The sequence below is a fragment of the Sander vitreus genome, chromosome 15 (genome assembly GCF_031162955.1).
Source record: "Sander vitreus isolate 19-12246 chromosome 15, sanVit1, whole genome shotgun sequence".
Taxonomy (NCBI): domain Eukaryota; kingdom Metazoa; phylum Chordata; class Actinopteri; order Perciformes; family Percidae; genus Sander; species Sander vitreus.
In genome coordinates, this window is record NC_135869.1 from 6435215 (window position 1) to 6461768 (window position 26554).

At 40.8% G+C, this 26554-nt stretch overlaps 1 protein-coding gene across 1 annotated transcript; it reads left to right on the forward strand.

Annotated features, from left to right (window-relative positions):
• Positions 1-3353: 3353 nt before the first annotated feature.
• Positions 3354-24957, forward strand: LOC144530200 (vesicle-fusing ATPase). The gene is made up of 19 exons (XM_078269679.1): positions 3354-3436; positions 5843-5942; positions 6059-6098; positions 7661-7827; positions 7952-8059; positions 9898-9973; positions 11145-11300; positions 11991-12190; positions 12295-12460; positions 14494-14568; positions 15723-15910; positions 17009-17104; positions 17225-17381; positions 18404-18537; positions 18710-18856; positions 19591-19725; positions 19993-20106; positions 20625-20680; positions 24131-24957. Exons 1-19 carry the CDS (start codon positions 3354-3356, stop codon positions 24150-24152), a joined length of 2220 nt encoding a protein of 739 aa, XP_078125805.1. The 3' UTR covers positions 24153-24957.
• Positions 24958-26554: the final 1597 nt, after the last annotated feature.

Here is a 26554-nt window from a genome sequence, read left to right on the forward strand (position 1 = left end):
CCCATTGTCCATCAAAGCGACAGTAGAACTCGTTAAGGTCGTTGGCTAGGCGTCGGTCATTGGTGGAGTGGGAGACTTTGGGCTTGAAGCTGCTGATCTGTTTGAGCCCTCTCCAGACAGAAGCAGAGTCATTCGCTGAGAACTGGTTTTGGAGTTTCTCAGAGTACCGTTTTTTAGCCTCTTTCACCGCCTTGCTAAACTTGTACTTTGCTTCTTTAAATCTGTCTTTGTCCCCACTCCTGAACGCCTCTGCCTCATCCAACCTTAGCCTTCTGAGTTTGGCTGTGAACCAGGGTTTGTCATTGTTGAAACTCAACCTGGTGCATGATGGAACACAGCAGTCCTCACAGAAGCTGATGTATGACGTCACAGCTTCTGTGTACTCATCCAGACTGTTGGTAGCACTCCTGAACACATCCCAGTCAGTAGAGTCCAAGCACGTCTGGAGATCCTCCACAGCTACACTTGTCCACTTCCTTGATGTTCTCACTACAGGTTTGCAGAGCTTAAGTTTCTGCCTGTAGGCGGGGATCAGGTGAACCATGACATGGTCAGAGTGTCCCAGTGCAGCACAGGGGACGGCGTGATAAGCATCCCTGACTGTGGTGTAACAGTGATCCAGAATGTTATCCTCTCTGGTCGGGCATTTAATATGCTGTCTGTATTTAGGTAGTACATGAGTGAGGTTTCCTTTGTTAAAGTCTCCAAGGACAACTACTAAGGAGTCCGGGTTGGTCCGCTCCACATGACCATGTATTAACAGGTGGTTCATACAGAATCTCACATCTAGTTTTCCACTTATACTTTTTTGCAATTTAACATACAGTATGGCAACATGCATTCTGGTGGCTTTAAAATGAATAGAAAACAGCCTGAACACCTTACCAGTGTTGTCAAATGTAAGGTCATTATTTGTCTGTGATTTTGCAGAATTGTGGAGGGGGGGGGTTATGCAAAAGAGTGGTTGGTTATTAGATTTTGCCTGTGATCTGTATCTGGAATTTTGCCCACGAAACAGTTTTTCTTTTCTACCCGTGGCTACTCTCCTAATGAGGAGGCCTGACAAATTCAGCCACCAAAAAGCATGTCTGTGCTATTTTAATTTACCCATTAGTCTCGCATTGCCAGACCTTCCTCCACAGCGCTGCGGAGGAGGGTCTTGCTAGTCCGCACAGCATTCCTGGATAGAAGAAAAATGTGCTCTGGTTTATTGGCATTTCTTTAAACCAATCACAATCATCTTGGGCGACGCTAAGCGCCAGACAGAGCAACGGCGCCTCTGCAAAATAGCCTCGGGAAGGAACTTGTTTTGGTGCAACGTGCTCGTTCAAAAGTTGTTTTAGTTGTGCTCAGATTCTCAGATAGTCTAGCTAACTGTCTGGATTCACCCTGCAGAGAGCTGAGGAGCAGTTAACCACAGTCTTAATAAATCAAACAGAGTTTAGAATATCAACACAAAGAAAGCGGAAGGTGATGAACATCCGGCCGAAAATGAGGGACATGCAGCCGAATTTCCGGCGACACCGGCGCAATCCCGGAAATTTTATGTCTATTGTTATAGACTGTTTTCCCTTAGACTTCTATAGAAACAGACTTCTTTTTGCAACCTGTGGAGTCACCCCCTGCTGTAAATTAGATAAAAGGATTAGATGCATTGCCGTCACTTTTCCGGCCCAGAAGTTGCTGCTTGGTTCAAATTCATATTTAGAATTTTTTTTGAAGTGGGCATGTTCAAGCAAAAACACAGTGTTATGTTGCTCTTCAAGAGAGGAAGCTTCACCAGTGTGTGTTGGCAAACTGATATATCATTTCAGCTTTTAAGGAACAGTTGACGTTAAATGCACAGATCAGATAGGAAACAGTGAGGAGGAAACATATCAGTGTCCACAGTGAGTGCAGGTCTGATGGATTTGCTGTAAAGAATAAATGCATTTAAACAATTTGTGGTGAGTAATCTTTGCTGCCTCTGAGGGACCGTGCTGTTTAAGCCTGTGATGTATCAGCCAGCAATGAAGCCAGATTTATCGTCAGAGTCTCTGTCAAATTGCTTATCACAGTTGTCATGGTTACCACTTCATGTGCTCAGTCTGCAGAGATGTGCATCGGAGTGTCTCTATATGCTGAACACTGCGGCTGATTACAGTACCTTTCCTCTTTGCTCAGAGCTGGTTGGACTGCAAATGCTTTTCAACTCATGTTGAACATGTCCGTGTGTCCTTATATTTAAACCTGTCTTACCTGGAAGGCAGACTCCTGAAAGAAGAAAGAATAAAGAATTACAAACTCAAATTGTAAGTCAGGCTAAAAGCAAAAAAAACGTACGAGGCACAAAAGGAGCTGGAATGTAATCCTGTCAACTCCTTTTAATTTGTGCATGATTTATCATAAAGCAGAACGTCAACAGGGAGAAAAGGCTTTTACCTGGTTGGTTTTGATCTTTAGTGATTCTCCTAGCCTTTTCAGTGCAAATGTAAAGAGAATATTTGGATTGTAGACCAGGGTTCCCTGCATCTTGCTTGCTAATAGTGATTATAAGAAATCCATTGTAAGTTGTTTTCACCTTTCATATTATAGAATCGAGGTGAAAACTGCAGTACTCTATGATTCATCCCTCTTGCTAACTATGTCTTTGATTGTTTAAATTGTTGAGGCCTTCGCAGCTGCCCGGGTTCGAATCCGAGCTGCGGCCGTTCGCTGCGTGTCATCCCCCATCTCTCTCCCACCTTTCCTGTCTATCCACTGTCACCTTCAAATAAAGGGTAAAAGCCCCAAAAAGTTATCTTAAAAAAAAAGAAAGAAAATTATTCCGGCATTTGACTATTTTAGGAAAAAAAGACCAAATAGGATTTGTTTTTGATGCGATGGGTTTATCAATCATCAATCATCATAGTTCCACCTACCAATGAATCCAGTTCTAGCCAATCAGAGGCAACGTAGGGCAGGTTTTTGCCAAGAAACACGAGTGTGGTGTAGTCTCTGTGGTAACCCGGCAACGTGGCTGAAAAATGGAGGGAAAGTTTATCAAGCCTGGAGAAGACACAGCTTTATTTATCACATCAGGCTGCAAATAAGTGTTTTGTTAATGCAGAATAACGTTAAATAGTGTGCGAAAAGACAAATAAGTTAAAACAACATACAGAAAGATTGTATTTCTTGCCAGGCAGAATACAACTCTCAGCCCATAGGATCTCAAATGTTCAATTAACATTTCACTTCAGATAAAACACATTAGGACTACTAATATGTATGCCATTTTCTACAAAAGTTTTTGTAAAAGTGGGTTTTTGTCAATATATTTTATACATTTTGTTCTTTTTGTTCTCCATCCCTCCTCCTCTTTCTCTTCGCAGACCATGCAAGCGGCGCGATGCCCGACAGATGAGCTGTCGCTGACTAATTGTGCCGTGGTGAGCGAGAAGGATCTGCAGTCAGGACAGTGAGTACTTATTATCGCCTATTTATCGACGCGTTTGTCAATTCGGGGACACACATCCGGGCATCTCTCCAATCATTTTCTCATCTATCCAAACACCCATCCATCCTCCCACCTTATCTCCCAGCATTCATCCAGAATGAGGCTCCAGGACTAGCAGTGTGTGATTATCATGATTGTTTTGCTTGTATTGTAATAATGATGATTAAAGCTGCAAGAACCTGACTCACCAAGTTTCATGTTTATGGTTTTGGTAAGGTTTTTGGTATCTATGTCACACTACCACACACAAATCACGAAAACAGTAACGCTAACATGTCCGTGAAAACTAAATAAAGCACGTTGTTTGTTATTTCCCTTAAAAAACGACCCATATGAGCGTTTTTTCATCTTCTATCAGTGAGATGAAATTTGTAAAAGTTAATGCTGAAGCACATGCATGCATCATTTCCTGTGGAACCCTTGTGAGTGCCTAGGTAATTTGATTTCAGCATAGGAATGGCTGACTCCGCCAGCAACAATAAAAAACCCTATGTAGAAGGGCAATTACAAAATAAATACAGGTACAATACATCTCTATTTCATAAAAATGCAGACTATTAATAGTTCAAACATAAACTTTAAAAGGCAAAACAAAAACAATACCGTGGTTATGGTTTCCCAACTTAGTCAGTCGGCAATTTTGAATGGTGCTTACCACTTCTGACTCATCACATTCAGCCATAATTAAAAGTTTGGTTTATTGATGACACCTTGTAATGGAAATTGAAACAGTTACCTTTCACTGCCATTTGGGGTTCCTAGCATGTGAAATACCTTTGTGCAACTCGAATAATAATTGTTTATCTCAGCGATTCAAGCAGGAATTTTACTGCCATTTCTGCATTGGCATCATCACAGTTGGCCCAGTGAATGTAGGTGCAAACAGTGCAGCACACACACCCTTATTTTCTTTTTAGTATCTGCAGTGTTTGTGCAACTGTGAAATACGATGTCATTGTGTTTTTGCTGCCTTAATCTCGTTGTGTTGAAGCATGTCGCTAATACAAAAATGATGGGATTGAGCTCCTGACAAACCACAGAGGGTTTTGAGGATTGATTGACACATGCTCATTGCACTAGCGAATTTACATACTTACATAAGTATAAAATAATCAAAAATAAACACACATTTAAAAAGTATAGTCGATCGTGGTGTTACATGCTGCCAGATATTATTCATGGCATGAATTTGCACACATTGGTTTCCCACCAAAATGACCTGTTTTCATTTAAAATTAGGTAAACTATTGATTATCCAAAAGAAGCACACATCTTGACAGATCTCAAAATAAACATGTTATCTGAGTTTCTTCTACATTTCTACTGCCATGGCAACTGCAGCCTTGTCTTTATCATCCAGTGCCACCAAGCAGCAAAGTTGGTGCCACCAATATGATGCTGTGCATGCTTTCTTAAAGTTAGGAATGGCTCAATATTTCTTTTAGGTTGTGATTATTGGAAATTAAATGTTCTGGTAATGAGTATGAACACTTGAACAAACATCAGCGTGATAAGAACTACCTAAAATGATAGAAACCACCTTTGCATGTTGATCAGAAGGGCGATCCAGATGTTTTGGCTTCACTTATACAGTCTATGCATCAACCCCTGGTATCACCCAAATCACTGGTAGTGGCATAAACGTTATCCACTTCTCCCAGGGGATCGAACCGCTCGCCTAAGTTACATAGTGCGAGAACAGGTATTTAAGGCATATACTGGGAATAAACTCATAAACCATTCTCCCCATTACAGTTAGTTAGTTAATTAGTTTTATTTTATTTCTGTGTCATGCCAAACGCTTGGCCCTTCCCATATGGGATAAAAAGACACCACAAACCTATTTAACAGACATCTTCCAGTCACATATACAAATCATTTGGAGAAATCCATAAATACAAAAATATATATATATATATATATATATATATATATATACACACACACACACACACACAGTATATATGTATATACACATGCAATAAATGAAAACAAAAATTACATGTCAGAGTACTGTAGCATCAAAATGATTTTGAAGCAGTTTAAAGTAAAACTGTAAAGACGATTTTCTAGTAGCCTAGCAACAAGGTAACATCATTCTTTAAAATGAAGGTGTGAAATACCCACTGCAATGATGTCGTGCATTCAACATCAAAGCTAAAAGGCAGACGAAAACAATAGTAAAATATGGATGAAAGTAAAAGTTGAGGTTAAGGACAATGAAGGACAACGGAAAAGAACATATCAGACAGTGGGAAAAAAGATGAATTGGTTTTACTCATTCCGTCAATGACAGTCATATGCTAGCCAAAAAATAAATGATAACACATACAATAACCAGGGTTCAACTGTCTCCTACCTCTTCAGACATGTGACTGTGAAGACCACGCCCAATCACAAGTTTGTGTTTACAGTGAAGACCCACCACACTGTGTCCCCTGGAAGCATCGCCTTCAGCCTGCCACAGGTACACACACACACACACACACACACACACACACACACACATGCACTCACACACATTGCTCATTTTTATTTGTCAGATCATCTTTCCTTATCTCTCTTTCCTTATCTCTCTTATAGAGGAAATGGGCCGGTCTCTCCATTGGCCAGGAGGTGGAAGGTAAAATATTCTCTATTTGATTGCTGCAAATGATGGTACACAACCATAGACTGTGTAAAAAATGGACATAGTCTTGGACCTATAGGTTTCTGCAGTGCCAAAATGAAGCTCAAAGTGGTCGGCTCCGGCCGTGGCCATATTGGCAGTGTCTGGCGACGACTAAACCAAAAATGGCCAAAGACGTTGAGCGTGCAGAGCTGAGGCGGGCTGAATGAAGCCTACACTCTATGCTCACCGCCTGTGACGACAGCCACCTGTCACTCAAAACGGAAAGCCCTAAATTATGCCGAACTTTAAGCCTGAATATAATTAAAACGGGTGAGTTATAAAAAATAATTCACCCCCTGCACAGTTGTCATAAAGCGGGGAAATTAGCTATAGAGACCAAACCTCTTTACTTACTCATTTTTTGAAACAATGGGTCCTTGATTTCACATTGAGGTAGACAAAAGCAGACTTCTCATTTCTAACTGGCCACCGTCCAGTTTTCCGGCTAAAATGGCGACTGTCACTGACACTTTATTATAGATCCCATCTGGTTTCTTGGCAAGACCCGCCCTACGAAGCAGCCCGATTGGTTGAGGTTATGCATTGACCTTGAATAGTTAAGGTTAGGATAGCTGATTGGTCAGGGGATAGGACCTGAACAAATCAGGTTCCATTGCCTCGCGAGAGGACGCCTGGCCAATCGTAGCAGGCGAATGCTATTGAAGGGCGGGTCTTGCCTAGAACTGCCGTAGGTTCCATAATAACGCCTCAGTGACCTAGTTTATCAGCTGTAGCTAGCCAGCTAATTCAGCTCATGTTAGCCGCATGAGATGTTTGAAAATGTAGTATCTGGCTGACTTTTAGTTGTTTACAGCTTACTTGTAATAAAACAAAAACTCTCTCTTAAATATGCACTTGTGGCTACAATACATGATTGCTTGCTAAAAGAGCAATAAGTTAGCGTCTTCACCAATTGATAATCCATGAAAAAGAAGACATGTAAATAAAGATTAGTAGGTAGTATTAATCTTGCAGTGTAGAGCTAGTTAGTCCTAGTATTATGAGTATGATAAGGACAGATGTACACTTCTAATTGTTCTAACATAATGCTGGCTTAGCTTAGATGCTTTTTTGGTAAGTTTTTACTTCTAACATTACAAGAGAAATAGTTTAATATTTCTCTTGTAATTTTTAATATATTATTTAAAATAGACCGACTGATGTGAAGAATCCAGGACGGCCTTCCACACAGTGGGGAAAACATTACACACTGTTAGTTGTAATGAGAGATATGCTAACCCATGGCTTTTAAAGTAGCATGCTATGTAACGAATGTAGGCAGTAAGCTAGGTAGCTGGATATGCTAACGATTGTGTTACGTTAAACTCACTATTTAATCCATTCCTTGCATTTTTGCTCTCTTTTTTGTTTTTGAAAAGGCTACAAATCACCGTTACAACACACTCTAAACTGTCACCATCCTCCTCTAACACGATCTGATGTTTTCTACTTTATGTAAGATGTTGCATTTATTTATCTTATATGTTTCGGTTGTCCCCTGTCTGTCCCCTTAGTGGCCAACTACAACTTTGACAAGTCCAAGCAGTGCATTGGCGCCATGACAATCGAAATTGACTTCCTGCAGAAGAAGAGCACTGACTCCTCCCCCTACGACTCAGACAAGATGGCCGCCGAGTTCATCCAGCAGTTCAACAACCAGGCCTTCTCTGTCACCCAGCAGGTTCATATTCACAAACCTTTAAAATATCCCCCACACATACAAAAAACACAGACGTGGAGGCCCACACACATTTTTGCTCTGCAGGTTGTTTGATCATCCCCTTTTGCTTTTCTCCGTCTCTCAGCTCGTGTTCAGTTTCTGTGACAAGCTGTTTGGTTTGATGGTAAAAGATATCGAGGCCATGGATGCCAGCATCCTCAGAGGAGAAACAGCTTCTGGAAAGAAACAGAAGGTACCTGACCGCATTGCAGCGCTTGTGGTGAATGTTATCGTCAAAACCAGCGGAGGGAAGAGTTAAACGTGTCACCATTCACAAGCCTTTCTCAAATTAGGCTTTTGTAGAAATGGGTGATCTACCCTGTCCTGTTCAGATAGTGGGTTTGTATATGTATTTTTTAATTGTATAAGCCTTCTATTCTATTCTTCTAAAATCCCAGAGAGGGTCAGTTGATCTGCCCCAAGTACACATTTCAGCTCTCTTATCTGTAAACTGGACTAACATACAGTTACCCCTTCATAATTCAGCTTTAATTTATACCTAATAGAGAATCAGCTTGAAATGTAATTGCTTTTGAGAAATGAAATGGTCTGGATATCATCTGGAATCAAGGGGATAGAAGCATTACAGTGGCAAACACTGTCGAGTGACATATGTTTACCATATTCTGCTGCTGCTTCATGGCTTCTGGTGAATAATTAATTAAAGCGTCATAATGATCCTCATATACACCCACCTCACAGCCGGTCCACTGTAATACAGAGGAGCGCCCCACCCCAGATTTATGCAAATGTATGCATTACACTATATTATTTATTAATGCACCTTAATATGGTGGTCCCTAAGGACAGAATGCATTCACCAGCAAAAGTGCAAACACTGAGAGAAGTGCACTTCAGATCGAAAAATCAAAATACTGAAACACAAAGGTAAAGATTTTTATTATTTATTTTATTTAACCTTTATTTTACACGGATTATTCCCATCGAGATCCAGAATCTCTTTCACACGGGAGTCTTGGCCAAGACAGCAGCATAAAATACAACAAACCAGCAAATAACATCAAACAATGAATTAGCAGTGTTCAGTAATAGAACATGTTCATTCAGTGTTCAGATGACCCTAAATCCTGTTTTTTATAATCATTAATGTTAATAAAATAATTTAGTTTCAGGTGACTCTGTAGCTTAGAGTTGAGGGTACCAAAAACGTGTTGCACCCTCAACCAAAAACACATTCAGTGATACAAAAATTCAGAGAAATTTGCTCCAAATTCAGAAATGCATCAAATGTTACAACACAAACATCAGGAGAAGTGCATTTTAAATTCAAAATTGCTGAAAATACCAAATCATACACAAGTTAAAGTGGCTATATGTAACTTTCAGTTTGTTGCTTTCAGCGGCCCCTGTGGACAAAAGCGGTAGTGTTTATACGGGGCGGTCATATAGTTGGGATGAATGTTTTTGCTCAGACAGATGATAATTCATTTACAATAAGAGAACATGTTACAGATGCATCGTTGCATTTCAAGTGTTGCATACGGTAACTTAGCCTACTTTGGATGTCTCGTGAGCTAATCCGAGTAACGCTATCACTGTCACTGTGTCACGAGCCAAAGCATTAAGAGATTGTTGTAGCAACCAATGTAATAATAATTTAGATTAATATAGAGCATTTCACGAACACAGAAGCTTTACACAAGTAACGTTACAGGGGGACAAGGGAAAAGAGAATAGTAAGCCAACACAAACACAGACTAAAAGGAATAAACCGTCCGCGCTAAATGGAAGGGGCACGTAATTTAATATCGGCTACTGACGTACAACCACATCACTATTTGTAAAGTTATTTCATGAATGAAATATACATATTACATACCTGAGGGCCAATTATTACCTGAGATATATTTCAGGACCATCAGAAAATCCACGGAAGAGATGGCCTTCTATTAGCCAAAGTGATTAAAAAGTGATCTCTGGGCCGTGGAGAACAGAGGGACATCAGTAACAATAGAAATAAATAGATGAATAATGTGATGCTACTGATAATAACTCTGTTTTCTCTGACAGATCGACATTGGACTGATGGTGGGCAACAGCCAGGTGATCTTTGAGAAGGCAGAGAGTTCATCCCTCACACTAGTTGGTGCGTTCCTTATTTCCCAAAACTTAATTGACCTCAGGATCAGTTCCCAGTTCCATAAACTACCTTCAGTTGCGCAAAATATTTCCCCTAAGCTCAGGGGTTCAGTTAGAAGCATTGCATAAAGCTTCTTAGGTTGTCTCCTTGCCTAAGTGTGAAGACTGAGGCATTCTTGGTAGTCACTGTCATAATACAGCACATGTGCACTTTTAGTTACCGTGGTTACGCTTCACTCACATAATCATTACTTAACGTTACTTGACAGCATTATTGTCAGTGTTAGTCTTCTCCAAAAATGGACAACAAAGAGAATACAAAAAGAAAAAGAAAGCCAAACTGGACAGAAGATGAGAACGTTATTCTCCTCTGAGAATATGGAAAGCACATAATCCAAAGTAACGTTGACTTACTTTACTTAAGTTGTTGTTCAACGTCCGGTTCAAGATAGTCTGCTGGCCAGTGGAGTTTTCCCTGTACTGAAAAATGGGTCTTGGTATTTTCTCCTCCTCTTCAATCACCATTCAGCCATTGTCTCATGTTCCACAGTCTTTTTCACTCTTAAGAGACTGATATGGGTCCCTTAAAACTTTCAGTGGGAAATGGCAACGCATAGCAACGCATAAGGTAATATTAAGGTTATAAGTAGCTAAGGGCAAACACTGAGAGGTCAAAGGGTTTTTTACTTACAGCATCCTAAGGAAATCCTTATGCTGAATTGATGCAACTCATCGTTTTCTAAGGCATTCTAACATGAAAATTTAAGGACCATTTTTAAAGATTTTAACGGGCAAAGAAAATGAAAATATGTCACTAAATCAAGGCGGTAAATATTGTCAGAACTCTTTTTTCTATGTATCTCTTAGCATCTTACAGTATCTATTTCCTCCACTAGATGGCAGTAAGAACAAATTATGCATAGATGCATCATCTTCCACAAATCACCTGTCTGCTAAGAATAAGGCCAAGAAAGACTTTTAGACCAAACTTGTCTTTTATTTTATGGTTTTTAATTGATTCTTGAGCTACGGATGGTTTATTTTCAGATATTTTTAACAAATATCTCACTCTATCCTCATAGAGTCAGTTGCTTAAAAATATATATGTGTGTATATATATATATCATATATATCTGTGAATTGCTGGCCAAGTAGTTCCCTTATGTCTTTTTTAACAGGAAAGGCAAAGACCAAGGAGGCACGACAGACAATCATCAACCCAGAATGGAACTTTGAGAAGATGGGAATTGGAGGTCTGGACAAAGAATTCTCCAGCATTTTCCGCAGAGCCTTTGCTTCCAGAGTCTTCCCTCCAGACATTGTGGAGCAGATGGGTGAGAAACCCTTTCTATCCTCACTCTGTTTGGTCACTTTTCATCTGTTTTAACCTGCCAGACTGCCCTAGTGTTTTGCTTATTTTTTAGTGCTGAGACTCTACGTCCACCATGCTTTTATTGGCTTATTACGAGACAATTTGTCACTATGTCGCTATTTGTCTCTGTATTTATGAGATTTGAACGCTCTCTGTCCTTTTGATCACATGTAACATTGTATGTTATGCAGGTACTCTAATTTGCTTCTTTTTTTTTTTTTTTCCTGTAAATTAATTGTTTTTTCAACCAACAAGTGAATGTAATTATGGTAGAACACCTCGGTTAGTCACAGGATTTGTCACAGTACAAAAGCAGCTATTTTTTTCTCACACACACACACACACACACACAGCAACATACTATTTATTTCTTGGTTTTATGAGTCATTTTATTAATGTGGTTTCTTCTCCCTCTGGCTTCAGGCAATAAACTATTTTATAACATTCATACATCCTTTTCTCCTCCTCCCCTGCCTCGTAACTGCTTTTTCCTCTGACTTCTTCCTTTCTTTCTTACCTCCCTCTTTTGTGATTTCTTTTGGCACTTTTTATTTCCCTCCATCTTTCTTTTGTTCCTTCCATTTTTGTCTTTCCTTCCTCTCTATCTCTTCCCTCTGGCATTTGTCATCCCTCCCTTTTCTCCTTGTTCCAGGGTGTAAGCACGTGAAGGGCATCATGCTGTTTGGGCCTCCTGGCTGTGGTAAAACACTGATGGCCAGGCAGATCGGCAAGATGCTCAACGCTCGCGAGCCTAAGGTGGTCAACGGCCCCGAGATCCTTAACAAGTACGTAGGGGAGTCCGAGGCCAACATCCGCAAACTGTTCGCTGATGCAGAGGAAGAGCAGAAGAGGGTGAGAGAGACGCTCAATGTGCTTTATTTATAGGTTCAATTTAAAAAAAACAAAACAAAAAACAAAAACGTTATTCATCATTTTTTAACCCGACCTGTCTCCAGCTGGGAGCCAACAGCGGACTCCATATCATCATCTTTGACGAGCTGGATGCCATCTGCAAGCAGAGAGGCACGGGCGCCAGCAGCACGGGCGTGCACGACACCGTGGTCAACCAGCTCCTGTCTAAGATTGACGGCGTGGAGCAACTTAACAACATCCTGGTCATCGGTCAGTAACATCAGGGGGAACTGATTCACAGTATTTATCATCCTCGCCAGCTGTGTGAGACATTATACTGATTGGGGGCCAGGGGCCCGTTTCACCCACGTTTTACCACTCAAATCAAACCACATACTTGGGATCGATGCATGAACATGCAAGAGCCCTGTAGAACTCTGCAACAATCCCCTTCTACACAGTGCTCGCACATTGCTTTTGTGAAGTGGGTCCCAGATTGTAAACCTTGCAGTGATATTTAGTTTCCGTGCATCTTCACGGTCAAATGATGATAGAAATGCTGAAACCATCATAAAAGCAGATGAGTAGAGCTCCACAGACATTAGAGAATATATACCAAAGGAGCATTGTAGCTGTCCTGAAGGCTGTTGGTGGCCCAGCACCTCACTATGTTGGTTTCTTCGTTTAAGTTGTCACCTATCTTCTGAATTTAGGTATGGAAATTGCAAAACCATTAAAATAACTTAATAGCAGAAAACAAATACAGTCTACTGACAGCTTTGGTTCAGAAACAATGGGCCTAATGTAAGAACATTTTTCTATTCTAATCTTAAGCCTCTCTTACTATGTCTTCCGGGGAGGTTTGTTCGTATCAAGTCAGATTCACCAATGCACCGACTTGTTGATGAGTCGGTGTGCACTCATGAGATTTGATCATTTGCATAATCCATGCCCCTAATATTGTTACACAAGGCTGCCTTTTCTGCCCCATTTGTGGACATTTTTTATTTACAGTTGAATTAGAGGAGACAAAACAATTCACAATAAAAAATATGCCATTTACGCATCTTTAGAGCAGCGCCATACTGTGAAAGATATAAAGAGTGAAAAGTTTGACATGAAGTGATATACTGGACATTCCTAAACAAATTCTCTTAAATCACTCGTTCGTGCAATTTAGGAACAAATCAGTTTTTACTCGGGATTCTTGAGTCCCGTTGTCAGCTTTACAGAGTCTGACCATATTCCTGCCAGTACTGTTTCCTTTTTTATTTTCAACTTTGATTTGCAGATTGGCAGTGACGAAAACCCTTTGTCTCTAAAATGTGCAATATTTCGATTTTCAGCTAAGTATGATCAAAAAGTTGGGGTATACATAGGAAATAATATCAAGACAATTTATGTAAATACATGGTGTATATTTACTCCATATAACATCAGTCTTGTGTTATTGTATGCATCTGCAGAGACGTCACTGTGACAAATTCCTCTAAATGAATGTCATACAGTCGTACGAGGGCACCGGAGAGCGCAGACCTCTGCCAAGGCTGTGCCCTATCTCGCAATGTTAACGGAAGTGAAAAATAATAAGTGTATCTACCCCGTGATTCAGATCCACTCCAGAATTGAATGGGTTCATCCATTGCCCATGCTACACCCTTCCACTAATGCCGTTTTTCCATTACATGGTACCTGCTCAACTCGCCTCGACTCTACTCACATTTTTAGGTTTTCCATTATGAAAAAAAGTACCTGATACTAGCTAAGAGGTACTTTTTTTAGTATCACCTCCGACGAGGTTCCAAGCGAGCTCAGGCGATACCAAAAGGTGACGTGAAAACCTGCAGACTACTGATTGGTCGGAGGGAATCGTCACTAATCACTGCGTCATCATTGCTAGCGACAGACGGGGTTGTCCTGAACAAACCCGCCATTTTTAAATAGTTTAGCCAGCGGCGTTTTGTGTGTGTGTCGCGTTAGGTCACTGCAGTTTCCTATGACGACCAGCCACGCTCGCCTCACGCATGAGGCGGTACTAAATCTGCAATGGAAAACTGAGGACGGGGCACCGCAGCCAAGTCGAGCCGAACCGAGCAGAGCTGGTACTAGCAGTGGGTAAGCGCCATAAGTGTCAAGACAATCGTTTAGTAGTTTCTCCGTAATCCTGCTGACAGACAAACCAACAAACAGAAATGAAACATAACCTCCTTGGCTGAGTTTTTTTTTTATCAGCATCAGTTCCAATAAGTCTGCCCTCCTTCCTGCCTTCTTTCAATGTCTGTCTTTTTTCTCTTTCTCTCCAGGTATGACCAACCGGCCTGACCTGATAGATGATGCCCTGATGAGGCCTGGCAGGTTTGAGGTCAAGATGGAAATTAGTGAGTGCTATAGGACTTTTTCTCTTTCTCTGTTCAACTCCATGTCTTTTTCTTTAGAAACAACTCAGATTGAAATTATGCTTTGAGTCTGTCCTATCCATGACTTCAAAATGCTGGCCATTTTCCTCACCACATTTCCAGTTTTATTATTGCGTATATGGTAAGGAGATGGGTGTGTCCATGTACAATATGTGCAGGGTTTGTTTGTGTGTGTAACATAAGTCGAGCCATCGAGAGGACTGTGTGGCTAGCTAGCGTAATTGACAATATTGTTACTGTAGCTAAACACACTGAGCACCAACCTTTTCAGCTAGCTACGTTGCTGAGGCTTTCATCATAAAACTACACCAGCCAGTACAGATAATGCCTTCTATTTTTTTAGGTATTTCTCACAGCTGGTAATATTATTTTTTGATGTATTTAGTCATATTTTGTATTTGTCTTTTTATGTTGTGCAAGTTCACACGGGAGCGTATCCATGTTCCCAGGGTTCTATGTTCCCAGGGACCTATGTTCCCAGGGTTCTATGTTCCCAAGGACCTATGTTCCCAGGGACCTATGTTCCCAGGGATCTATGTTTCCAGGGTGCTATGTTCAGGGACCTACTGTATGTTCCCAGGGTGCTGTGTTCCCAGCGACCAATATTCCCAGGGTGCTATGTTCCCAGGGACCTATGTTCCCAGGGATCTATGTTCCCAGGGTGCTATGTTCCCAAGGACCTATGTTCCCAGGGTACTATGTTCCCAGCGACCAATATTCCCAGGGTGCTATGTTCCCAGGGTGCTATGTTCCCAGGAACCTATGTTCCCCAGCTCAATATCCTCTTAATATTACACATTAAGGAGACCCTTTAAAGAGTTTTAAGTTATTCTATAGGTAAAAGCATACTGATGTTATACTAAACCTATGCCCTCATATTTGCGTGAAAGACAGTATTCTTGACTTTAGACATTGATATCTCCACAGTAGCTGAACGGATTTTTACTGTCCTTGTCCCTCCGTTCTTCCCTCACTCCTTCCATTCTTTCAACTCAACCCCAACTTCTCTCCCCTTGACCTCTCAACACTCACTTTTTTCCTTTCCATACCCCGGCACATCTTTTCTCTCCACCCATCTTCCTCTGTCCCCCGCTGCTTCGTCATCTTACCTCCAGGTCTGCCTGATGAGAAGGGCCGTGTCCAGATCCTGACCATCCACACCAACAAGATGCGAAGCTTCAACCTGCTCGCTCCCGATGTCGACATCAAGGAACTGGCAACCGAAACTAAGAACTACAGCGGTGCCGAGCTGGAGGGCCTGGTCAGGGCTGCTCAGTCCACCGCCATGAACCGACACATCAAGGTCCATTTGCACTTTGAAATACATAAAGTGTGCCAAATACAATGTGTCACAATTCACAATGTGTCCACTGCTTTTTTTTATGATTTATGACATAAAATATTGTGTTGAAAACCACAGTCAGTGTGGTCTTTAAGATGATATTCTCGCACAGCCAATAGGGGTTAGCAGATTAGCATGCTAGCAGATTAGCATGCTAGCAGATTAGCTTGCTAGCGGTAATGCTAGCTCAGCTACACCCAACGTTCAAGTGACCCTCGCCTTCCAGCTCATAGCGGTCTGCGGGTATAGCCCGCAGCAAACTGATTGACTTACTCTAGGGCAACATTAAACTTACTCTTTACATCACTCAAAGCATTACGGAAACCACGATGGTAAGATTCGATAACATATCAATTCCACCAAAAAAAAAGTACTTACTTGCTTTCTCTGGGGCTTTCACCTACATATCGCAGGGAAGTGGAAGTGGTTAGGTAGCCATTGAGTAGGTACAGTAATCACGTGAACTGACACGTCAGCTGAACAGACACTATGACAAAAAAATAAATAAAAATAAAGCTGATAAGTGGACCTTGAGTTAAAAAGAAGTTCCAAAAACACTGGTTCCCACTTATTCCATGCTTTTGTTAGACTCCTGCCTCCTAAATGCCCACGTTTTATAAAATGACATGAGATAAGGTTTATTTTTTCTTCCCTTCTGAGCCACAGAAGACACTATCAAAGTGTTTTGAGTAATTTAGCAAGAAAAGGCATTCAAAAAAGACTTAAAGGGACACCCGGCTAGCTCAGTTGGTAGAGCAGGCACCCATATATAGAGGTTTACTCCTCAACGCAGCGGGCCCAGGTTCAACTCCGACCTGCGGCCCTTTGCTGCATGTCATTCACCCCTCTCTCTCCCCTTTCATGTCTTCAGCTGTCCTGTCAAAATAAATGCCCAAAAAATAATCTTAAAAAAAAGACTTAAAGAAATCATAGTCAACTAAAAGCAAAACAACTGATTAATTGGCTAAGAGGATGCAGCCCTATTTCTGAGTCATACTCAGAGCAGCCCTTAAACCTGACATTGTTTTGATGCAATTGCATGTGTATATTCTTTTTCAGGCCACATCTACAGTGGAAGTGGACATGGAGAGAGCAGAGAAGCTGCAGGTCACCAGGAGTGACTTCATGGGATCCCTCAACAATGACATAAAACCTGTATGTATCAGGTCTTTCTAGAGTTTAAGTCTCTGACTGCAGAATGCAGTTTAATCATGTAATATTAAAAGGCAGAACACAGTTCCTAACACTTCCTACGTGTTTTTTTTTTTTATCCAGGCGTTTGGTACAAACCAGGAGGATTACTCCAACTACATCATGAACGGCATTATCAAATGGGGTGACCCAGTCACTCACGTCCTGGACGATGGAGAGCTGCTGGTACAGCAGACCAAGAACAGTGATCGCACACCACTGGTGGCTGTGCTATTGGAGGGTAAGAAACCACAAACATGCACACATATACAGTAAATGGCATTACATACACTAAAACATACACTAAATTTGTGTTTAGTCAAATAAAAGATGTTATTAAATCAATTCTGGTGTTTTTAACAGTTTTGACAAAATTGCTATTATCTGACTTTCTACAAGATTAAATCCAGTATTCTGATACTACGGATCAATAAGATCATGCAAAGATTTACACTATTCAGAAAGGGAACAATAGCGTATGAGGCTCGAGCCTCATGAATCATTTCAAATGCTTGTCTCTGAGTCTGACTGGAATTAAACACAGAAAGTAGCCGTCTGAAACGGGCATGCTTACCTTTCACGGCAGCTGGATTCTCGCGATATCACGGGATCTCGCCGGAAACGCGGGATCACATATTACACGAAAATCCATCTTGTCAGGCTTCAAGTAATGCGTTTGTGTCCAAACGCCCAGCCTTTCAACCAATCAGCGTCCTGTGCGGAGCTACTGGCAGCTACGGGCGTGGTTTAGACAGTTTAGTTACAGAGAGTATTTGGTTTAGGCGTGTGCGATGGCTGCGACTGTTGGTGGTTCGAAACAACAATGGTGGATGTGATAGGCAGATTCTTCATCTAATCACCTGCCAGATGATTTCCAAACAGTTTTCGATGGCGGCTTTTCAGATAGTTCTGTGTTAACAAACCCATCTGGCGCGTCAGGCTAGGGTCAGGCAACTTTTCTCTGATATACGTACGTTGTTATGCGAGTGTACTCATTTCCCCAAATCTCTACAGCGGACGTGGCGAGTGCAAAGTTAGCGCGACCCATAGAGTCACAAAAAACATCTTTATGGGAAATACCCCAGGTTGAAATAAGCAGTTTTCCTTTAAGTAAAATGTATTCAAATAGAGGAAACGATTATTTGCTCTAAATGACTCAAACGACACCCCAGCTTTCACCCCACTGAATAGTTACACAAATACAAACACATGCTAGTGCAGTAAATTGTACCCCTCCTCTCCTCTCAACCCACACACACCCAGGCCCACCCCACTGTGGAAAGACGGCCTTGGCAGCTAAGATTGCAGAGGACTCGCAGTTCCCCTTCATTAAGATCTGCTCTCCAGACAAGATGATTGGATACTCAGAGATCGCCAAGTGCCAGGCAATCAAAAAGGTAAGTGCTGCAGCATCCCCAGTTTATCCCTTGTAGAATGTCAGCAAACAAGGAGACATTTGCATTTAATAGCAATGGCTTATGGAACTAGTGTCCCTGGCTTTTATTTTTCTTTCCTTTGTTCATTTCTTCAATCATTTGTCCCTCTCCCTCCTCCCTCCCTCTGTTTCAGGTCTTTGATGATGCTTGTAAGTCACAGCTCAGCTGTGTGGTGGTGGACGACATTGAGCGTCTGCTGGACTACGTCCCCATCGGGCCTCGTTTCTCCAACCTGGTACTTCAGGCTCTGCTGGTGCTGCTGAAGAGAGCTCCGCCAAAGGTCAGAGTTCATCTGCAACTCTCATACACATTGCTACTCTGGTCTACATGTGTATATTATACATTTGGCCAACAAATCACACAAAAAGACCCAAACCAAGTATTGTGTGTGTATCCAAAGCATGATATATATTCTTCCTCTGTTCCATAGAGCTCCATTATTCTCCAAAAACTATTAAAAACACATCAGTGAGCCACACTGTTGCACTGGATGGCATGTTACTTCATTACAACGAACACACTGTAGTTTATGTTGACTCAGGGGGGTGCAATATTTGTTCAAGGCAAAATATATATCAAACCATTCTAAATTAAGTATTGTGGTGCCTCAGGACGTCCCATCTTACAAATTGTATCCTACAGACTAAAGACAAAAATCTTTGTTTGGTACAGATCCTCAAAATCACACTACATTTATTTTAATTCATTTATGTTTTAATATTTGTCAATGAAAATGAGAATAATGATACAGAAATGATCATTTCCTCCAATATCATGAATCATATCGCAATTGCAATATCAGTCAAAATAATTGCAATTAGATATTTTCCTCACATTGTTGTTACTGTATAACCATGACCCATATAAATCTGCTGAAATTAAAATCTGAACTGTGCCTGTGGTTGTAGCTGTCGAAGCTCACAAGGGAATACGTGTGTAAGCTTGGGAATGTAATTTGCCATGCGGTGTGATTAACAAAGCGCAACGCAAATTGTTTAATCTTTTTTCCTGCAGGGTCGGAAGCTGCTCATCATCGGCACCACCAGCAGGAAGGACGTGCTGCAGGAGATGGAGATGTTGGACGCCTTCAGCACCACCATCCACATCCCCAACATCTCCACTGGGGAGCAGCTAGTCGACGCTTTAGAGGTATTCACACACGCGCGCCCATACACACAAGGACACACAGATGAATGTGGTGCATTATAAATACCCATCCCCCATGCTCTCATTAGTGTATGTGAGAAGAAAAGAAAAAAACTACATTCACTAAAGGTACTGACCAAATGTAAGCGCCTTAAACGTTATTAAAAGGATGTTTCACCGGCGGTCCTTCTTTATTTAGCTTTTCGTTTGGAGGTTTCAAAGGTAGTATTGGAAATCTCCACCTTTCTAATGTCTTTGTTGTCTTTGTAGCTGCTGGGGAGCTTCACCGATAAAGAGCGGGCCAACATCGCCCATCAGCTCAAAGGGAAGCGAGTCTGGATCGGCATCAAGAAGCTCCTCGTGCTCATCGAGATGTCGCTGCAGGTACGGGAGACTCACCGATGCAGTGGAGCTTAAAGCACCATGCATAAGTGATGTGACGTGTAGGATGTTAGACAGTAGTCTACATCGAAAACCAACTTACAGCCCTGCCAAAAAATAAACCCCTATAAAACCAATGCTTTTACAGATTAAAAAATAGAGAAGTTGCAGTTTATTTAGTGAGCTTTAGAGGCGCCGTTTCCCCTTGTTTTGCTCTTTGTGCCAAGCTAAGCTAACTGACTGCTAATGGTAGGTATACTATATTTACCAGACAAATGTGAAAGTGGTATAGTGGTGTTTTCTCATCTAAGTCAAGAAAGTGAATACTCCTATTTCTAAAAAAAAAGTCTATTGGTACTATTCCTTTAAGGTTAGTGAAGCTACTGTTTGTGCTCAAGTGGCCCAGCTGTGGTGGCTGGGAGATTTCTGACGTGAGCCATATTGACTTTTGCTGATGGTTTGTTTCTACTGTCAACAGACTGTTCAATCTCTCTCCCTCTGCTTTCTTTTACTGTCTCCAGATGGACCAGGAGTACAGAGTGACCAAGTTCCTGTCTCTGCTCAGAGACGAGGGGGCGTGAGTACAACCGCTCTTTGCCAATCACAACCCTTTTCATTGCCTGTCATCAGCTTCCATCGACTTAAACCCTCTTCTTTTATCCTCATCTTCATCCATTTCCGTTTCTCCTGCTATTACCCCTACCCGTGTTTTCTTTAGACTGTTATGTGTACATTCATTATTGTTATTCCCATAAACATCGTTGACAGAATGTACTTTGAACACAGCTCAGTAATGTCACACCAGAATACATTGATTTTAAAGATCTGTATTTCCCACACTGCACACAGAGTAATCCTAACAGTGCAGAAAAAGGGCTAACAACCAGTCTCCTTAACGGCTTTATTTTGCAATCACCAGGTTGAACGAAGGCGATCAAATCCGAATTTAAGCTGTCGGTCACGCTTGCTGTGCACTGGTAAGATCAACAGGAAAGCAACGAGACTAGCGGCTGAAGGTTAGGAGTAGCTTGTCAGTTAGCTATTAGATTAGCATTTTAACCTTTATTTTGTTACTGCTCTAGGATTTTGATTGCTGAAGCAGCTTCAGGTCACTGTTTTGAATGGTGTTTTAGGGTCTTTTCACACCTGAAAGTCAGTTTTCTTTACATTGTATACATTTGATCTGTTTAGTTCTGGGTTCACACTGCAGTTATGAAAGCGCACTAAAGAACTATACGTGACATAACCACGTCCCGTCGCCATACACATATGTGAGCCGCGTCTCCCGATAACTTGTAACTGATTGGTTTGTAGACGGGCCTCCCCGACCTCTCGTATCCTCTCTCTGTGTCGGAGTTTTTGTGAGTTTTCTTTTTTCCCAGGCGACTGCTGCTGCTCTCCCCGTGCCACCGCAGCTCTTTTTGTTTTGTTGCGTTGTTGAGAAGCAAGACACGGGAACTTTACTTGGGTTTCATTTATTCAGAGACAAACTGAAACCGACAGCTGCTCTGAGCACATTCACCGTCACTCTCATGTAGGTTACAAACTGAGCACTGAGCTATTCCTGAAATTTCACACCTGTAATTTTGTGTTTGGATCAAACTGAAGAGTCCGGAAATCTGGACCAAACGAAGGAGGTGTGAAAGGCCCCTTAGTGTGTTCAGTACATTTTACATGTAAAACATTTTGCACTTAGGCTAAAAATGTTCGGTAACACTTTACTTGAAGGTATCTACATAAGAGTGACATGACACTGTCATGAACAAAGGACACTGTCGTGACACATGAACCCTAACTCTAACCCTAACCCTAACTTGTCATGACAAAAACCGAATGACAGTTAATGACAGAAGCGTCATGTCATCAACGTTTATGACTTGTTCATGATGTTTATGACACGTTCATGACAGTGTCATGTCACTCTTATGTAGCTACCTTCAAGTAAAGTGTAACCAAATGTTCTCATTTCAGAATGTCAGGCGAGACTATGTACAGTAACTTTGGCTTTAACAGTTGCCACTTTGGACACAGGTGACATGTACATGATAATGGTAAATACTCAGAGAGAAGAATCAGCAAATGATCAGCAAATGTAGTATCAGTTACACAGCAACATCTAGCCACATTTTGCTAACATTAGCTAATGTTAGCCACCATAGGCTACTGGTCATATATCAGACTGAGAAAGGTTGTACACTAAAATGCTCGAGGTTATTGGAGTACCAGTTCTTATGCATTCAATTTGTATTTTGTAAGAAAAAGTATGTTAAGTTAAACGACCCTTTGCCCCTCCATCTTTACATCTCTTTCATTAGCAAAATGGATTTTTACATGGAAATGTGAACACCCAGTGTATCTTACATACGTCTGCCCCCTACAGTTTATCATTCTTATTTCTTAACAAGAAATGTATTGAATTTATGTAACATGACATTCCAAATGTCATGCAAGCGTTGCATTTCTTACTCCCCCTTCATCTTTCTTTTACAGTTTAAATTTGATGACTCATTTGTATTCATTTCTGAACATGAATGATTCTTTAGAGTGTTAAGATTTTTGCGCATTGTTTTGGCTTTTATAATATTGAATATAAGTTTCAATCCTGCTTCTTAAAGTACAGATTTCAGGAGTCTGTTGCACCAGCTCTTCGTAAGTCAAAACTTGGCGTAGTTATTAGTGTTCACTAGATAAATTATTAGATAAATGATTAATGACTTAATTAAAATAGCTTGCACCACACATACCACACGCAATAACACAAGTTCTTTTGTAGAGATTAGTTCTCACTAAATATTTACATCCAGTAACTGCCAAGAATTAATATGAAATGTAGTCGACATATCTGACCTGACACTCAAACTGCTCCTTAAAAAGGGTTTAAACTGGAGTTGCAAAGAAATTGTACATAAAGTTACAAAACATGCTAAATAGCTAAAAGAAAACATAGAATATATATATATATATACAGGGCTTTAAATTGATATACAGGGCTTTAAATTGACACCCGCCAAATGCTGGTAAATATTAACTTTATATTATAAATATTAATTGTAAGGTTACTAGCCAATTTGGCCAGTGATGAATGTAGCGAGTAACACTGCGTCTGTTTTAAATGGGCAGGCTGCAGAAGACTTTAATGTATATCAGCCATCCACCCAAATAAAAGCTATTCAAAGAAACACGGATGCTTAAATATTTTCAGTGGCACTCATAATCTGGTTTATTTTCTTTGGAAAAAATGTGTCTCGTGGAAAATCTGATTGGCTGGTAACTTTAAAAATGTACTAGCCATGTCGGCTGGTGATTTAAAGCCATGTAATTTCCCACTCATTTGAAACTGCATAAATGCTACAAACTCTCAAACCCATTTTTCTGAAAGCTCATATATATATATATATAGTCGACTTGGGGCTTAAAAATATGGGTAGTGCCTTAAAAATAGCGCTGCTCATGTCAGCTACAGTCTGTCGTTTAATGTAATTAAACTCATATTAATATCAATGGGGATCTCTCCCATGTCTGCAATTCATATGCCATTTTAAAGTGTTACGAGGAAAATGCGATTTAAACAAACAATGACAGATAACTAGAGGTTTCTAAGAACTTAGCAAGGACTTTACACACAAACACGTCCAGAGTAGACGGCTGGCGTGACAGCCTGCGGGGCTACAATGAAATCTTTTAAGACTAGTTTTGGATGGCATGTTGGAGAATTGAGGCTTGCCATGGTGTTTTGGCAATATAACAACATCTATTAAACCTTCCATACACAGAATAAAGAGTGCAGTAGTCTCAAAAGTAATCAATGAGTAATGGTGTTACATTGTGGCTCTCTTCTTGTTTTATAGCCGGTTAGATCCTGCTCGTGGTTTTTTATTTTACTCAAGACACCGCCCAGCGTTGTGCTGGTGTTGTGTGAGTACACTGGAGTTTGTTGAGCGGCCCCTCTTAAAAAGGGAGCCCTTTGGGAGGGGGGGTAACGCAACACAAAATTGAAATAACGTATTCTGCTTTTTCCTCATTCTAGTGATCGCAGCTTCTATGAGTAGAGGGGGTGGAGGATTGAAGCAAGCATCGGGCCACCAACAAGCCACCCGTTGGACAAAATGAGGAAGAGGAAGAAAAGATCCCCCCTTTTGTCCACCCACCCAGTGATCCATGCGTCCATCTATCTACTTAAATACACACCTGGTCAAAGAGAGGAACACACAAGTCCTCTTTATCTCAGCATGTTTCTGTAGTCAATATCACTGTTTACTTCATTGACATATCACAGGAAAGTACTGGAAGTCGTACCGTTAAAAAAAAAAATCTGTTATCTGTAAAGAAATCGCAATAGATGTGTAAAAATGAGTGATTGTAGAAAAAAAACTGGTTTTGTGCATTGTGCGTAAAAAACAACCCAAAAAAAGAAGCCATGTATGTTTTCAGCTATAGTATTTGTTGTATTGGTTGCATATCCCTCGTCCTGCTAAAGATAGTTATTGTTAGTACCATATGTATCCTCACAAACACAAGCGGAATCAAAAGAATGAATCCAAAACTGACAGAAAATCCCCAAGCTATTTGAATATTTAAGACTTGAATCTATGACATGCTTTTAGTGAATATGTAGTGGCTGTTCCATGTGTAAATGTAAACCCTTTAAATATACAGTATGTAACTTGTTGATGTTCTGTACATAGTATATATAGACAAAATGCAGTATGACAAGAATTTAAATGATTGGTCTTAAGTCTATTTCGTACTATATCAGTATGATTCTTTCTCCCGATTTCTCCAGAGATGTTGACTTTACCAGGTTACTGTAATAGTAAGTGTAAAAACGTAAACGTTAGATTGTTGGCCTGTCTGTCCATGTTGCTTACAGTACAGTTCGGTCCAGCAATTGTAGCGACAGTATCATCAGTGTTAAACTTTAAAAAAAAAAAAATATATATATATATATATATGTTCTACACTTTTAACATTGCCTCAGAAACCTTTAGTACTTATCTCAGTGGGTCTTTGTGGGAACTCAAAGATAGTGTCCGCTCGTGTGCATGTGTGGGGAACTTAACGCTGCATGTGCCCAGTGTGTCAGAGAGAGTGTGTGTATGAGTGTGTGGTGGCAGAACGTGCTTTTGAATGTGAGCATGTGTGTTTTAGTGTGTGTGTGTGTGTGTGTGTGTGTGTGTGTGTGTGTGTGTGTGTGTGTGTGCGCACTTTTAAATCCAGGTTTAGTGGGTAATTTGTGGAGTTTTTCTCATGTCATGTGTTCAGTGCTTATTGTCCAAAGTTCTTATTTTGTTCTGACCATTGACGTGTGTGTGTGTGTGTGTGTGTGTGTGTGTGTGTGTGTGTGTGTGTGTGTGTGTGTGTGTGTGTGTGTAAGTAAATATACATCAACATGCAGATGTATTATTGCAATAAAAAGCACAGATGCACAGGAAAAATAAACTTCCAGCTGCTTCTTTGGTCTTATTCATTCCTTGATGATTGAGTAGGGCTGGGTACTGAACTTTGATACTTTTTAAGCACCGTAGTATAGTATCGAGTATCGAAGATTCCCTAATCATTAAATACCAAATTTCAATACCTTAGGAGCAAATCTCATCAGCGTCAGCGAGCCAATAAGCATGCAGCATGCTTCTACCAAGATCTAATAATGCTGCTGATTGGCTGTCTTCATGCTGTAAAGGCAGGCAGGAAAAACTGTGCCGTAGTCAGGTCCACCTTTGCCGAGTCCAAGACTAGTCCAAGTCAAGACCAAGTCCAAATGAGAGACAGTCAATACCGACACAGAAAAAAAGAGTCCTCATAAAGACCACTTACCTACCTGTTCATAATTTATGTGATGTGAGTGCTGCAATGTTATTTGTAATAACAAAAAGCAAGTGCAGAGTAACACACTATAGGATCAAATTAGGCCATATTATTTACTTAAAATGGAAATGTTCCCATTCTTGAACTTATTACTTGTCCTGAATAATTCATAGTACAAAGTGCTCGCTGACATTGTGTCTGTGGCCAAAATGAAAATGATTGATGCCTGATGATTGAGGTATATGACGCAGTCGGCGTATACCAGGCGACCAGTCCCGATGCCTGTTCTAGATGGATTGTGCTCATATTCTGCTTTTTGTGTGCATGTCATAGGTTTACAAAGTGAAAAAGCCCAAAGTCCACCCCAAAGGGACTTACCGTCTCCAACAGAAAACACTGTTCACAAACTGCTCCAAACAGCTCTGTTGTAGTCCAGCCTTTACTTCTGTGATAAACCTGCGTCACTTTGTAACTAGAGATGGTCTGATACCATTTTTTGCTTCCCGATACCGATTCCGATACCTGAACTTGCGTATCGGCCGATACCGAGTACCGATCCGATACCAGTGTGTCATATATTTTATTATGTTTTAAGAACTGTATACTACTATCCCTGTATGGATGTGATATTATTTCTATCTTTGTT